A 15,697-nucleotide genomic window follows, 5' to 3' on the forward strand; every position below is an offset into this window, starting at 1 on the left:
CTCTCCAACACTGTGCCCGGCAAATTCCATCAGGGCAGCAGTTTCAAAATCTTGTAAGGTACTAGGGCCAACTCACTCTACCCCAGGGATGTCATTAACATTTAAGCAGACTAGTCACATATATGGGAGGAGTCAGACAATGCTCTGCTATTGGTTAGGCTTTCTGCAGGAATTTCTTGTACAGTACTCTTGGCTGTATGGCTGTGAATGATACAACTGGAATATGAAATCTTTCACATGAAAAGTATTGAGAAACAAGCCACTTGAATCATTTTAACCGATTGGTCAAGAGGTAAGCAAAGCTTAAGACCCTATTCCACTGAACGATTATCGGCCGTATTCGGCTGATATCGGCCGTTACGGCCGATAATCGTCCCTTGGAATAGAAGGCAACGATCAGCCAACATTGTTCATGTCGGCTGATCATTGTGTGGTTTGTCTTTAAACATGTTGAAAAACAAACAATGTGATAGCAGCAATATGCTGCTGTCACTCCGTGGAATAGGAGCGGTGGCAGCAGACCGCCACTGTCCTCTATGGGCTCTGTCCGCCTGTGGAATAGGGACTTTAGCATAAAGGACATGCCTCAGGGGATTTTTCAGTGATTGTGGTAGTACCCATATAGTCCTGTAACCTGCATAGTAGATAGCTCATGCAATTGTTAAAATTCTTTAGACATAGACTTCCATATCTCTATATGTAGTGTTGTATGTATTCCTTTTAATTATAGGTTATTAAATCCCATCCCCCCATATTTCCCCATTTTATTTCTTACAGCCATGTTTTTAATACCATTCTGTTAGCATAACAATCAATAAAGTAAGAAAATATCCCATCAAATATTTAATATAAAGTAAGGGCATTTAATATACACATAGCATAATTAAAAAAAAAACCCACACAAGTTACTATTGATGCTATTCTTAAAATACAAAGCGTTATATTTTCATGAGAAGCTGCACTGAGGCTGTAGAATGAGACAACCCATCGGGGAGAGGAGCCTTTGTTCTAGACATTTGCAACTCTAAAAAAAGGGGGGAAAAAGAAAACACACTTTATTCAAGATAGAAGACTTAGATGGAGAATAATATGAATAAATAAAGTGATAGATTAGCTTCCATTTTATAAGTCCCACTACATTCATTGTTCAATTCCGATGAGTACACATGTTGAGATGCAATATTTTTGCCCACACTTTTTCCTGTATAACATATCTTCAGGGTCTGCTGCTGCATTGTTTATGTATGCCGAGTGTTTATATGTATAATGTATAAGATGTTCTGAGCTCGTGAAATATAGCTTAGGAGGGCAGTATTGTTAGTTTAAAAATGGCATTTTTCTTTGTTTTTAGGAATTTTCAAAAAATAAACAAACAAAACAAGGGAGAAAGACACACTGAAAATGGCATTCATCTGTCGCTAGGTTTATGCTGCCTTAACCCTTTGAGGACCAGGCCAAAAATGACCCAGTGGATCGTGCAAATTTCCATTTTTGTGTTTTTTCGTTTTTTCCTCCTCCCCTTCTAAGAGCTCTAGCACTTTCATTTTTCTATCAACAGGGCCATGTAATGGCTTGTTTTTTACAGGAATAGTTGTACCTTGTAATAGCGTCTTTCATTCTACCATAACATGTATGATAGAACCCCAAAATTATTATTTATAAAGATATAAATTGGTGAAATCGTAAAGAAGAATGCAATATGGTAACATTTGGGGGGTTCCTGTGTCTACATAATGCTATATACAGTAAAAATGACATGATAGCAATATTCTATAGGTCAGCCCGAACACAGCCATATGCAAGTTTATACAGATTCTCTAATGTTAAATATGTTATTTAATTAAATACTTTTTTTTTTTTACAAATAATTATTAATAAAATGGGCCTATTGTGACACTTATTACTGTTTTAGTTTTACACCTATGAGGCTGTATGGGGTGTCATTTTTTCTGCCATGATCTCTAGTTTCTATTAATACCATATTTGTGAACATCGGGCGTTTTGATCACTTTACTATAAATTTTTTTTCATATATAATGTAACAGAAAATCGGTAATCCTGGCACTTTTTTCCCTCTTTTCGTCTACGCCGTTCGCCGTTCGTGATGACGATTGTTATTTTTTAATAGATCGGACACTTATGCACTCTACAGTATATTATATGTTTATTTATTTTTATATGTTTTATTTATATAATGGGAAAGGGGTGTGATTTAAACTTTTTTTTGTTGGAGGGGTTTTGGAGCATTTATACATACACACTTTTTTTTATACATGCCTGCCTGTGGCAGACTTAATCATCAGAGCACCGATCGGACCGCACAGAGGAAGGTGAGAGACCTCCGGCGGTCTGGTAAAACAATGGGGCCCGATCGGTAAATGACAGGCGACTGCCCCTTTCACTTACACTTAAACAATGCAGTCATGCCATGATCACAGCGTTTAAGGGGTTAACAACGCGCTGCAACGTGATCGCTGCAGTCTGTCATTAAAGGTGCCTGTCTTACTGCAGCTGGCCCCAACCTCCTATGAAGCGCGCTCCGCTCCAGAGCGCGCTTCATAGGAAAGGACGTGCCGGTATGCCCAGGGTCGTCTGGGGACGTCTAAGTTCTCTAGGGGTTAAATGAGGGCAGCATAAACTAGTGATAGAAATGCTGAACAGATCGTGTATTACTTACATCATTTTGACAGCTGTTCTCCTAATATGCACCTGCTGATTGACAGTTGACTGCCTATACACAGCTTGATTAGATAACTGCCAATCAGGTGGGCGGAGTTTTCTGCTTTTCATGAATGAGGACTACCGGGCTCACACACATAATGGAGAGGACTACTTATTGTCCATGTTATTCAGGAGGATAATCTACAAATTAGCTGCACAGAACAATGTAAGTGATACATCATTCTGTTCAGCTTCTCTGTCACTAGTTTATGCTGCCCTTAGATAGGACACCATAAACCTACTGAGAGAGACTCTTTAAATTTCCAGGAGCATAATCAAACAACAACAATAATATTACAGAGGAGACTATGAGGCCGTCTCATTTAAAAATGGGGATAGCCATACCAAAGTTTTTAGTTAGAAATGTAATACAAGGAAAGGGAGCACAGCCTGGGGTCATTTGGAGAAAAAGAAAAATTTTTTTTCTGAAAAACTAGCTAGATGTTTTGAACAAACTTCCAGCAGGTAGTTGGTAAAGTCACAGTAAATGAATGGAAGCATACCTGGGATAAACAAATATCTAACATAAGATAATAAGAAGGAAATAATAGAAGGGAAGATGGATGGACCAGGTGGTCTTTTTGTGCCAACAATCGTCTATGTTTCTATGGAAAGTTCTATACATATTGCATCCACATGGAGTCCTATCTTTGCAAGTGTGTATGTACCAACTGTTTTCAGGATCATGTGGCTATATTTTCCACTGTATATAGTAAGAGAGAGAGAATCTAAACATATTGTTACAGATAAATTATTGCATTGTACTGCATCTGTGCTACCCAGTTACTTACTCTTTTCATGAGAAAATAACATATACCATCACTCCACAGCCAATGAACCATCCAGCGATCAGTAATGCAGGCATTAGGTACCTGCGATATTCAGATAAACCTGTTGAGAAGATAATTCTATGTTAAATTCCATGTTGGCTGTATTAGCCCATTCACAACCAGTAATTTACCAAACCCCATGCATCTTCAGTCATTTATTTCCTAGGCTATGTACAGATTTACTGCCATTTTGTATAAGCATAAACAATGGAAATGACTGTGACGCTGGTTTTGTCAGCATAAGTTACTCCTTTGCTTGCTTTGCTTTTATTTGCTTTTTTTATTTGTATAGCGCACACAGATTCCGCAGCACTTTACATAGTTTTTGCCAATTATTGCTCCCTGTCCCCAGTAGGGCTCACAGTCTAAATTCACCTGTGTATTTTGGATGTTGGAGGAAACCGGAGTACCTGAAGGAAACCCACGCAAACATGGAGAGAACATACAAACTCTTTGCAGATGTTGTCCTTGGTTGGATTTGAACCCAGAAACATAATAAAAAGGAACATAATAAACAAAGTATACTTACCTATCATCATGCCCCGTAGTCCTGCTCCTGGGTCCAGCTGACAGCCGCCAGCCTTCTGCAGTTGTTCCAGCTGCAAAATCACATACCCAGCTGAGCAACTGCCTGCTCAGCCAATCAGTGACTGGGGAGGGACACTGGTCACTGGTTGGCTAGTCAGCAAATTGCTCAGCCAGGCTATTACATTGCAGCCGGAAAAGCTGGGTACTTGGCGTATCCAGATTCCGGAAGAAATTAACAGCCTGCAGCCGCCTGCAAGGCTTGGGAGCATTGTATGGAGGTACGAGGACTGGTAAATGTACGCCTTTCACCCTATGGTAAAACTGACTTGTTATATACAATATGTTTCTCAAGTTGGTACGATTACAATGATATGCAACAAATTTTTATTTTATTTGACAGCTTTTAAAAAATTAAAAACTTAAAAAAAAAACTAAACGTTCCTTAAAATTGCTCTATGACCATGCTTATAACGCTTTTATCCTTTGGTCTATGGGGCTATGTAAGGTGTCATTCTTTGTGCCATGATCTGTCCTTTCCATCGGTACCTTGTTTGCATATATGCGACTTTTTGATCACTTTTTATTACAATCTTTCCTGATTTGATGCGACCAAAAATACGCAATTTTGCACTTTGGATTTTTTTTGTTCTTACATCGTTTACCGTGCGAGATCAGGTTGTGATCATGTAAGAGTTTGGGTGATTAAGCACGTGATGATACCAAATATGTTTATTTTAAACCATCAGGTACATTCGCTTTAGGTTTTGCCCATGTATAGAACGGCTACAGCGCCGCTGCAGCGGTCCTTATTTTAAACAGGGGCCCGGTTCCCATGTACGGTGCCGTTCTATTCACGAGCACCAGGCTGGGGGTGAAGAACTGGAGGCAGGCCAACCCCCCTAGTGGGAGGAAACCCCCACCCCTCTCTGCTGCGGCTCCATTAATTCTTTCTGCAGCCCAGATCGCAGCTGTTTAGAGTGCTTTAAAACTTGATGGTTCGTGTGTAAAGATGAGCGAACCGGGTTCGGGTTCGAGTCGATCCGAACCCGAACGTTCGGTATTTGATTAGCTGGGGCTGCTGAACTTAGATAAAGCTCTAAGGTTGTCTGGAAAACATGGATACAGCCAATGACTATATCCATGATTTCCACATAGCCTTAGGGCTTTATCCAACTTCAGCAGCCACTGCTAATCAAATGCCGAAAGTTCGGGTTCGGATCGACTCGAGCATGCTCGAGGTTCGCTCATCTCTATTCGTGTGTAACCTGGCTGCTTAACTGCAGCCATGTTTAAAAACTACCCTCCAACCAGGTGTGTTTAAAATCTATTCAACAGAGCGCCCCACTCACACCCCAAACAGGTTATGTGTATTCATAGCTAAGTATATCTTGTTCTTGTCTATGTCTTTGTATTATGCTTTTTTGTTTAGTTATTAGAGACGAGCGAACCGGGTTCGGGTTCGAGTCGATCCGAACCTGAACGATCGGCATTTGATTAGCTGGGGCTGCTGAACTTGGATAAAGCTCTAAGGTTGTCTGGAAAACATGGATACAGCCAATGACTATATCCATATTTTCCACATAGCCTTAGGGCTTTATCCAACTTCAGCAGCCACCGCTAATCAAATGCCGAAAGTTCGGGTTCGGATGGACTCGAGCATGCTCGAGGTTCGCTCGTCTCTGTTAGTTATTATGCCCAAACCTATTTATTCACACATCTCCAAATGCTGTAAAACTGTTAAAATAACCTTAAAAATTTTTTTAAGTAACATGATAAAAAAATATCAAAATTCTAGGATACTATCAATTTCTTAGAACAGTTTTACACAAAACTCAACATGGTTCTGTCTGACAGGTCCACTTTAATTACAACTCAAGCCGACATATCACGTTCACTTGTCCAGTGGTCTGAAGTAAATTTATTTTAGGAAAACTTTCAGGAGTTCCCAGTATCTGACAAGCAATTAGAAAAAGCCTTCAGAAACTGACAGAGCTTAGCTGACACATACAGTATTGAAAAGTGTGATCTTTATTTCTATAGGTAGAACAGGTGCACATCCATTACTGGGCATAGGCTTAATGAACAAATTATATCTCTATGCAAATTCCAAGTTGCATACTGTACCACTGTACCTGTAGGTCCTTAAAAGAGAGTTCCATAATATTCAAAAACAGGGGGGTGCGGGAAAATAATAAACAAATGAAACTCACCTGCCCCCTTTCCTTGTAGCACTGCTCCTGTGTCTCGCTGACGGCCACTTGATGTTATTTTCATCTGGAATCCGGGTATGTTATGTACCCGGCTCTTCCAGCTGCAATGTGACGGCCCAGGTAAGGGATTGCACGCTCAGCCAGTCAGTGACTGGGGTGGTGTCCCGCCCCATTCACTGATTGGTTGAGCACATTATCACTCAGCTGGGTACATGAAGTTGCAGTTGGAAGAGCTGCAGGAGGCCAGCAGCACTACGGGGCACAAGAACTGTTAGGTTTACTTTATTATTTTCCAGCACCCCCTTGTCTTTCTCTCTTTTTATAATTTTGGATATTTCTGATTACAATGAATATTCACTATACAGCAGCCTACTGATAGTGAGCCGCAGTGGTGACGCCCCAAACCTATACCCCCAGGAGTGAGGAGGGGTAAGTGTTGAGCTGTGTTCCCGCTTTAAATTTATGTTTAAAGCATAATGTGAGAACACAGCCTTTCACCACTTGTGTGTTCTTCATTTACTAACAATTTTTCTCTCTTTTGTTTTTCAAATATTGGTATCCTGAGGACTATGTCGGATTTGGGGAACTACAACAATGGTGGATTTTTTTTAAACAAAGGAGGTGTTTTTATTTCAATAAAATAATTTCTCCGGTGAATTTTTTTTTTTCTCACGCTTATTAGTGGAAACTGTCAGATAAACGCCATTCATTATTAAGCAGGTGTGTAGTGTCCCAGCACAGATGTGCCACTAAGTTTCTTATTCACCTCAGCACCTATGTAACTCACTTAGGTTCTAACAAAGGGGATGAAGAAGACAGCAGCAGACAGTGATTGGCTGAGCAGCCTTTCACTTCAGAGACTGGCTCTGACGTTTAACCGGTAGCAGCAGGCAGAAGCACCAGGTAGTGAGGACATGTATGTATATACTATTACAAAAAGAGCATAGGGGAAAACTCAATTGTAGTCAGTATTATGTGGCACTATTTGTATTTAATATTCAAGCAATTAAAAAGAATAAACAGTAAAAATATATGTACAAAATAGCAAAACAAGTTTTGTGACCATGCGCCGCCCTCCAGTGTTCCCCATAGGCATACACTAGCCCAGTGGTGGACATTGGGGGGCGGAGCATGGTCACATGCTTCTCCATGTCGGGCATCTTATGGACAGACTCACCACAGAGCAGGGCAGCACAGCCTGGAGGAGGGGAGTCTGATTTTAGCTTGGTGTCCCATTGCGGGTGTTACTATTCTTTACACCCCTGTGTAAAAGTCTGTACTTATCTGTGATCTCACTATAGCTGTTGTGTTAATAAAGATGACCACTAGAAGCTGCACAACTGAAGTACACTAAAGGGTTATTGTTTGTGTACCAGATTCTGTTGTCCAGCAGGATTTTTCCTTTCTTCTGCCCGATTCTCTCTTTTCTATTCTGTTTCTCTATTGCACTCTTTCCACACAACCACAGCATAGCACACTCACTGGTTAGTAGGTCAGTCCCTTGGGTGAAGGAGGAGTCTTAGCTGAGCTTTTGAGGAGAAAGGACGCAGCTTAGATAGCTCTTCTCAGTGGTTCTCAGTGGCCCCCTGTCAGGTCCCCTCTATAAGTTAGTTCTTAGTCAGTACCACACATGGGTAGGACGCAGAACAGCCAGCTCTTACAACTTTCTCTTGAAGCGGCAAACCCGCTGTATGATGCGCTGCTAAGCCCTACAGGAGAGGGCTAGCCTACAGATAACCTCAACCCAAGCCGAGGAGCAGTGCAGGACAGTCTCCACAGAAAAGCCAAAGAGCTAGGGACAGATCCGGGTGGAGAAAAGTTAAGAAAAGTCAATAAACTTCATCTTGCAACGCGGGTGTACTTAGGAAATCCTAACCATTCCGCTCATCCTAGGTAACAGGGTCTGGGGCCTGTGTCACCCATCAGTACGGTTCAGACAAAGCTAGTGGACAGAAGGCGGTGTGAAGACTATAGGAAAGGCCTTCTACATATATTCTTCTAAGCACTCCAACCTTCCAGCAGAGCATATTACTAATTGGGTTGAGACTCTCACAGCACCCTCCTCTCTACTACCTCAGTACAACTTTCTCAAATCTTACTTTCTCACTTCTTACACAGATCTGGTGGTTCTATGTGTATTTATTGGAACTGTAGCAAGAGTACCTGGAGATTCGTTGTATTCCCTGCTGCACATTAACAAGTAGTAAACCAAGTCAACATTATTAATGAGTCTGTGATTACTGACTACCACCTGCACAGCACTACACCACAACCTTGGGACATTTCCTCTATCTGTGGGTGCAGCAACCCGACACGACACCGACCACAGGGGAGAACGGGTACACAGGTACAACCGGCCTTACACTATAAAAGCAGGTGTGCCATCACACCTGTGTGCCCACCAGGCACTGGCATCACGTGACAAACACAAAAGGTCCGGCTGTATCTCGGCCATCCACCTGAGGAAGTGGTGTCACACTTCCACCTAGCAAGTGACCGGCCATCCCACCGCTACAACATCCTCGGGGGGCTCACCACATTAGCTCTATGAGGTACACAGGGAGCTGCTGACAGTATGTACAGTGAGTACGTACACTTACTAATACTGTACACTGAGCAATTTTACTATAAAGTGGCTAACCCCTTTAGGTCAGTAATGTCTGTTGAGTGCCATTGGGATCAATCATACAACAGACCAGGCATTGCATTATATTCCCCTTTATAAATGAAAGCTCTTATTCAGATGTGAACCGAGCCTTACATAAGAAAACACTTTCTATCTACTCCATTGTTGCAGTGACCTGGCATTAGGCTGCACCCAGCCTTAATAGTGGCAGTAGTTATGTACTGGATAATGGTCTGGATAGTAAGCAGAAGTCTCTCTATTAGTAGAATCTAACAGAATGAATCTGAAAGTGAATTTAGCTATCTGTAATAACAGCATGGAGGTTAGTGAAAGCTGAAATTTCAGATTTCAGTAATTTAATCTTTCCCCATACTAACATAATTGCAATAAAACTTTCAACAATCTTTCAAACAAACTGTAAACCCAGATTTACCAAATGATTTCTCTTACCTGCTCCAGTCATTGTCTTCTCCCCCATGTATGTTGCTGGGTGATACAATGTTCTCTAGCTGTTCTTTTGAGACAGGTTAAAGGCTTTAAATAGAGCCTTTGTTGGAATGTATGGCAGCTGTGGGCATGAGCAATGCCTGTCCACTTGCACTGTTAATTGTGAAAGTCAAGAGGTGTGGTTGGCTTTAACTTTTGACATAGGATTAACACCTACCAAAGAAAGCAACATTCTCATTCTGCCTGTAATAATATAGATCTAAGTTTTTCTAATCTGTTCTAATGCTATTAATAACTGTTGAAAAGTGCTAGAGCTATATAAGATGTTGATGACTTTACTATAGTCCTCTGGACTGACCTGTGCCCCCTCTTCTACCTACCTAGGGTATATAAAAATATTTTGTGCCTTTTCCTTCAAATAACATATCTATGTATTAGGGATGGTCCGAACCTGCTTCGGTTCGGGTTCATGCGAACCCGAACTCTCGGAAATGATTCCCACTGTCTGATCGCTCCGTGGAGAGGGTGGATACAGCGGGAGGACCGCCTGGAAAACTGGGATACAGCCATAGCCAGAGGCTGTATCCCAGTTTTCCAGGCAGTCCTCCCGCTGTATCCACCCGCTGCACGGAGCGGGCAGACAGCGGGAATCTGATGCCGAGCATTCGGGTTCATACGAACCCGAACCTCGGCAGGTTCGGACCATCCCTACTATGTATGATATTACAGTATACGTCTAAGTAAGTCATGCAGTTGCCAAATTGTACCATTATGCAAAACAAATATTAAAACCCAGTTTTCGGTCTATGGCCACCTTTACCAGAGCTTTACCACAAGGTGATCAGTTGAGCGTTGAGCCCAATCAAGCACCCGGGTGCTCAATCAAACACCATGCTTGACCAAGCTTGCTTACTCAAGACTACCCTATATTATTAAAGGGGTTATCAAGAATTAGGTAAACATAGCTGTAATAGCTGTAATAGCATACACAACCATAGGACAGGTGTGGCATTGTTTAACCCCCTCCCGCCGCCCCACTGTTAATTAACGTCGCTGCAGCCTATGCCCATTGCTGCAGCAACATTAATTAATGCTTTAGGATGACACAGGTGTAGAAGCTGTGCCTGTGTCATCCCCAGCAGGTCCCGGCTATTAGTGATACCCGGGGACCTGCTGCAACTCTCAGCATCGGAGCCGCGCTCCGGTGCTGAGAGTTAACCCTATAGATACTGCGGTCAGCAAGACCACAGCATCTATAGGCCTCCGATTGCAGAGCCCCGCTGGTAGCCATGGAAACCGGAAGCCTCAGGCTTACGGTTTCCTGGCTACGGAAGCCAGCGGGGGTAGGAAGGAAAGGCTGGGCGTGCCCGGGAGCTCTGTCCCCTCCCCTCTCTCCCCTGCTACTGTTACAAGAAAGTAACAGCATCAGGGGACAGAGGAGAGGTGGCAGACTCAGGGACATCAGCTTATGGGATCATTATGATCCCATAAGCTGATGTCCAATTACGACCTGGGCATTGAGGCATCAATGACCCCAGGTCGTGAAAGGGTTAAAAAAGGCAGTATGTTTTGCTAGTCCTGGATAACCCCTTTTATATATAAATCAATTATCCAAACATATATAACCCTTATAGTAGCTTGATTTTCCAGAACTCTTCCCACCCTTGCTGCACCTCATTGCAAACTCCTCATCCATAGTGCCATACCTCCATTTTTTATTGCCCCCTCCACCTATTTGATTTGGCACAAGGAAAAGGATCACTGTCTCTACTGACAGAGCCATCTATGAGCCTGTGATGCTGTCCTGTAAACATGAGGCCCCTCCACTGGCCCGGCTGCTCAGCTGGGCATGTCGTCAAGGTTATCTAGTGAGGACAGTGGCAAAGAGTCCTGCACTTGCCACTCCAATGTCATAACTCAGTGTGGTCACAAGATCACACAAGACACTGAAATAGCCTCACGTTGATAGGACGGTAAGAGTCTAACTTCGACCATACAGAATACCAGTTTTTCACAATTTGCACACTCAGAGGAAAATAAAAGAGGGCATAATATGCTCCCGCCTCTTTGACACCATTCACAGCCAAACTACAGGTGTTTTTATGAAAATAAAAACAGGGACTCAGGCAACAAAGGTATGTCCTAAATGCTTTCCTTATCTATCTATCCCACAGTGCCATCAGCTTGATAAGTGGTCAGGGGGTTACAGATTCACTTTAAACATCCAAATCCACTTCCTCCTACCCCAGTGCCCCTGTGGAAGATAAGAGTAATAGTGCAGGGCCCGCTGGGAGTCATACTATAGTATCATGGTAGCTTGAGGGTCTTGGCAGGACCCTGAGCATCTTTCTTGTGGGCAACCTTTGTCAGATCAGGCCTGCACATAGTAAAATAGTCTGGGACCCCAGGGCACTCAGGCGTGCCTGTAATACATGCAAATAAGTAGATTTCAACCCAATGATTAACTTAAACCAGAAACAATAATTATACTTAAGAAAATTCCTCTGTGGTAGCCAGTAAAGGATATAGTATCTTTAGGCACGAGGATAATGGCAAGTTTGCACAAATTTGACTTCAGTGTAAGAGATTACAATTAGAGTTGAGTGAGTACTAAAATACTTGAATGCTCATTACTAAAGTCAAGAATTTTTTTAACGCTTGAGTGCTTAACTCGAGTAACAAACTCCACGGGAAGTCAATGGGAGACTCAAGCGTTTTTTAGGTGCTCCCTGCTTGGCAGAGGGGAGGGTGTCTGGTGCACCTAAAACCTCATAAAGTGATGAAAACACCACAGAAAGTTTAGCACAGTATACAACTACGTATACTCACTGTGTACCACTATACTGTACCACTATCAGACTGAGTAGACCGTATAATACTGTTATAGTGTATGTCAGCCCAAAAATACTGTAGACTCTCTCTACTGAGAGGGGTCTTCATGGCTTGACTCACTGTGGTGAAAGTCTTTTGTTACTCATGGTTAGTTGTACTATACCACCCTTTTGTACAGCATAAATAGAGAAGCTTGTGACATGTAAGTCATGCTCTAGGCAGAGGCCCACTAGGAGTCCAAGAGACGCAAGAGGTCAACTGTTCCTTTTTTCCCTTCTGATGATATGGTCCCTCCCTACTTTTCAGTAAATACCCCATTCAGTGTGGGCTGGATGTAGCTTGTTGGTGTATATTTAATGGAGAGATGATGAGTGGAAGTGTTACAGGATCTTCTGTCAGAGCCAGAAGTGAATTACTGGCAGGAAGAAGCTCACAGGAGTTTCTTCCCTCGCAAAGGCCAGGACTACTCAGAATATTTAGGGACTCCACTTAGAATATTCTAAAGACTTCTAACAGAAGCCCGTGTGGAAGGTCATGTGATCACCTTTTCATACAGTATGTTAGATATTAAATATTTAAACTTACAGTACCCATATAGGATTATATAGACATGGGTGAATCTACTGCCACACCCCTACTTATATTCTTTAACAGCAGGTAGACTGGATATCAGTACCTTGTATTATTGTTTAAAAAAATAATATATGTGGTTTAGGGTCCCTATGGCCTATTATTAGAAAGCTACATTCACATTTATAAAGTAGAATACATTTGAGGTGTACATACCGGCAGAACGGTATTCTGCTGGATACCCACACCTGATGCTCTGATTTCATTGGACTGAACATAGTCCAGTAGTGACTACATTCGATCCATAAACTGACATAACCATACCTGCAAATCCTGTCAAAACCTGTGCCAATCAAAAAAACCTGAGCAACATCCTAAGCATGGGAAAGGAATGCAAGAGTAGTGGTTTAGGCGCCCAGGGTGTACACTGTCTACACTGCTGACTTTTCTCTGCTAGATGTAAGATGTCATGAAGAAATATTAGTTTTTCAGTATTTGCTACAAAAAAGACAATTTAGATTAAATCGCCTCAAATTAATATACAATAATATCAATAAAAACTTTGGTTTACAGTATAGTACACTTTCCCTTTACAGCTTCCATTTCACAATTCCATTCCATTTCCATTTTAATCTATGACGGAGCTGCTGTCTTTGTAGTTTGCCCTTCAGCGTCACGTAGCAAGTGGAAATTATTTTCATCACAAGGTATGTACTGCAAACAATGTCTGCTGACCTTAATAACTGGGAGCTGTCCAGACCTTGGTGGCTGTAAGTGAGCCAAGGTCATTCACGACATATTTTGTGTGATCTCTAAAGCTCCGAAATGATTATATATATCCAGCTCATATTAGAAGTAAACACATGTACCCCTTATGTCAACACACAGGAATATCATTAATATGTGGGTTTTATGTTTAGTATTTAAAATGGGTTTCTGGTAGATATTAGAAAATTAGCAACACAAAGCTATTAATAATGTTGTTAACTCTATGGATAAAGTATGTGCTATCCTAGAATACTAGGAGCTGTCTAGGATATGGATAGAGCGATATAAAAATTTCTAGATCCAGTGCTCTTTTCAATTCATGGACAATGTTGTCACTAATTTTAGGATTGGTGGGGGTCCCAGCAGTCAGACCCCCACAATCAGCTGGTATTCCTTTATCCTGCAGATAGAGGATAACTTCTTGAGATGGGAATGCCCTATATACAGTAAGGAGCGCATACTATGTTTTTATTTTGTTGACAGTAGCATTTAGGCAGTCACATTGTCAGTAGTGAGTAAGGGGTCAGATCGGCCCCTGTGACGCAAATGTAAAAAGCTGATCAGGTGTCATGGTAGCTCAGCCTTCTCTAGGCCTCCTTGGCTGCTATACCAGATTTCCTGTTACAGGGTGCCATAGGCAGGCAGTACTAGTAGATTGCTGATTTACTATATTAATACAATACATACAGTATGTACTGCACTGATCAGTATATTTTGACCCACCCCTCATGAGAAGACTGCTCCTTCAGTGTGAAGAAGATGTGAAGTTACCTTCCTTGACACTACATGTTTTAGCTCCCTCCATAGATGTTCAATAGGATTTAGATCTGGGCTCATAGAAACCATTAATAGTCCAATGTTTTGCTTTTAACCATTCTTGGCTGCTTTTAGCTGTGTGTTTTTGGGTCATTATCTTGTTGGAGGCAGTGATGGATTATAACATGGGCAGTTTGGGCGGCCGCCCGAGGCCCCAGGCTCCGGGGGGCCCACGCCACCCACATTATAATCCGCCACTGACTCTCTGATGTGCGGCTGCCGGGGGTGTCCTGTCCTATCCACAGCAGCGCGCGCATCAGAGAGCTCCCCGTGCGCCTGTCGCTGTGACTTCTGGCGCACGGGGAGCTCTCTGATGCGTGCGCTGCCGGGGATAGGACCGGACACCCCCAACAGCCGCACATCAGCCGGAGGCTGCAGAAGAAGAGAGGCTCGACGGGGGAACGGACAGCAGGTGAGTTGTGTTGTTTTTTGGGGTTTTTTTTGTGTTATCTGCACAGGGTGGGGGAGAGGGGGACCATCTATAAGGGGGGGGGGGGGAGAGGGGGACCAGCTATAAGGGGGGGGGGAAGGGGGACCAGCTATAAGGAGGGGGGAAGAGGGGGACCAGCTATAAAGGGGGGGAAGAGGGGGACAGCTATAAGGGGGGGGGAGAGGGGGCCTAGCTATAAGGGGAAGGAAGGGGGACCAGCTATAAGGGGGGTGAAGGGGGACCATCTATAGGGGGGGGAGATGGGGGACCATCTATAAGGGGAAGGGGAAGAGGGGGCACCCCCAACAGCCGCACATCAGCCGGAGGCTGCAGAAGACGAGAGGCTCGACGGGGGAACGGACAGCAGGTGAGTTGTGTTGTTTTTTTTTTTTTTTTTTGTGTGTTATCTGCACAGGGGGGGGAGAGGGGGACCATCTATAACGGGGGAAGAGGGGGGACCATCTATAAGGGGGGGAAGAGGGGGGCCAGCTATAAGGGGGGGAAGGGGGACCAGCTATAAGGGGGAGGGAGGAAGGGGGACCATCTATAAGAGGGGGACCATCTATAAGGGAGGGGGGAGAGGGGGACCATCTATAAGTAGGGAAGAGGGGGACCATCTATAAGGGGGGCAGAGGGGGACCATCTATAAGGGGGGGCAGAGGGAAGAGGGGGACCATCTATAAGGGGGGAGAGGGGGACCATCTATAAGGGAGGAAGAGGGAAGAGGGGGAACATTTAAAAGGAGGGAAGAGGGGGACCATCTATAAGGAGGGAAGAGGGGGACCATCTATAAGGAGGGAAGAGGGGGACCATCTATAAGGGGGGAGAGGGTGACCATCTATAAGGGGGGAAGGGGGACCATCTATAAGGGGGGGAAGAGGGGGACCATCTATAAGGGGGGTAGAGGGGGACCATCTCC

General features: G+C 43.4%; 1 protein-coding gene across 1 annotated transcript; it reads right to left on the reverse strand.

Moving 5' to 3' along the window:
* Positions 1-730: 730 nt before the first annotated feature.
* Positions 731-9,506, reverse strand: STRIT1 (small transmembrane regulator of ion transport 1). The gene is made up of 3 exons (XM_069973903.1): positions 9,366-9,506; positions 3,513-3,612; positions 731-1,024 (listed from the first exon to the last, which is right to left on the reverse strand). The coding sequence occupies exons 1-2, from the start codon at positions 9,391-9,393 to the stop codon at positions 3,518-3,520; spliced, it is 123 nt and encodes a 40-aa protein (XP_069830004.1). The 5' UTR covers positions 9,394-9,506; the 3' UTR covers positions 731-1,024; positions 3,513-3,517.
* Positions 9,507-15,697: the final 6,191 nt, after the last annotated feature.

This window comes from Dendropsophus ebraccatus, chromosome 6, assembly GCF_027789765.1.
Source record: "Dendropsophus ebraccatus isolate aDenEbr1 chromosome 6, aDenEbr1.pat, whole genome shotgun sequence".
NCBI classification, from domain to species: domain Eukaryota; kingdom Metazoa; phylum Chordata; class Amphibia; order Anura; family Hylidae; genus Dendropsophus; species Dendropsophus ebraccatus.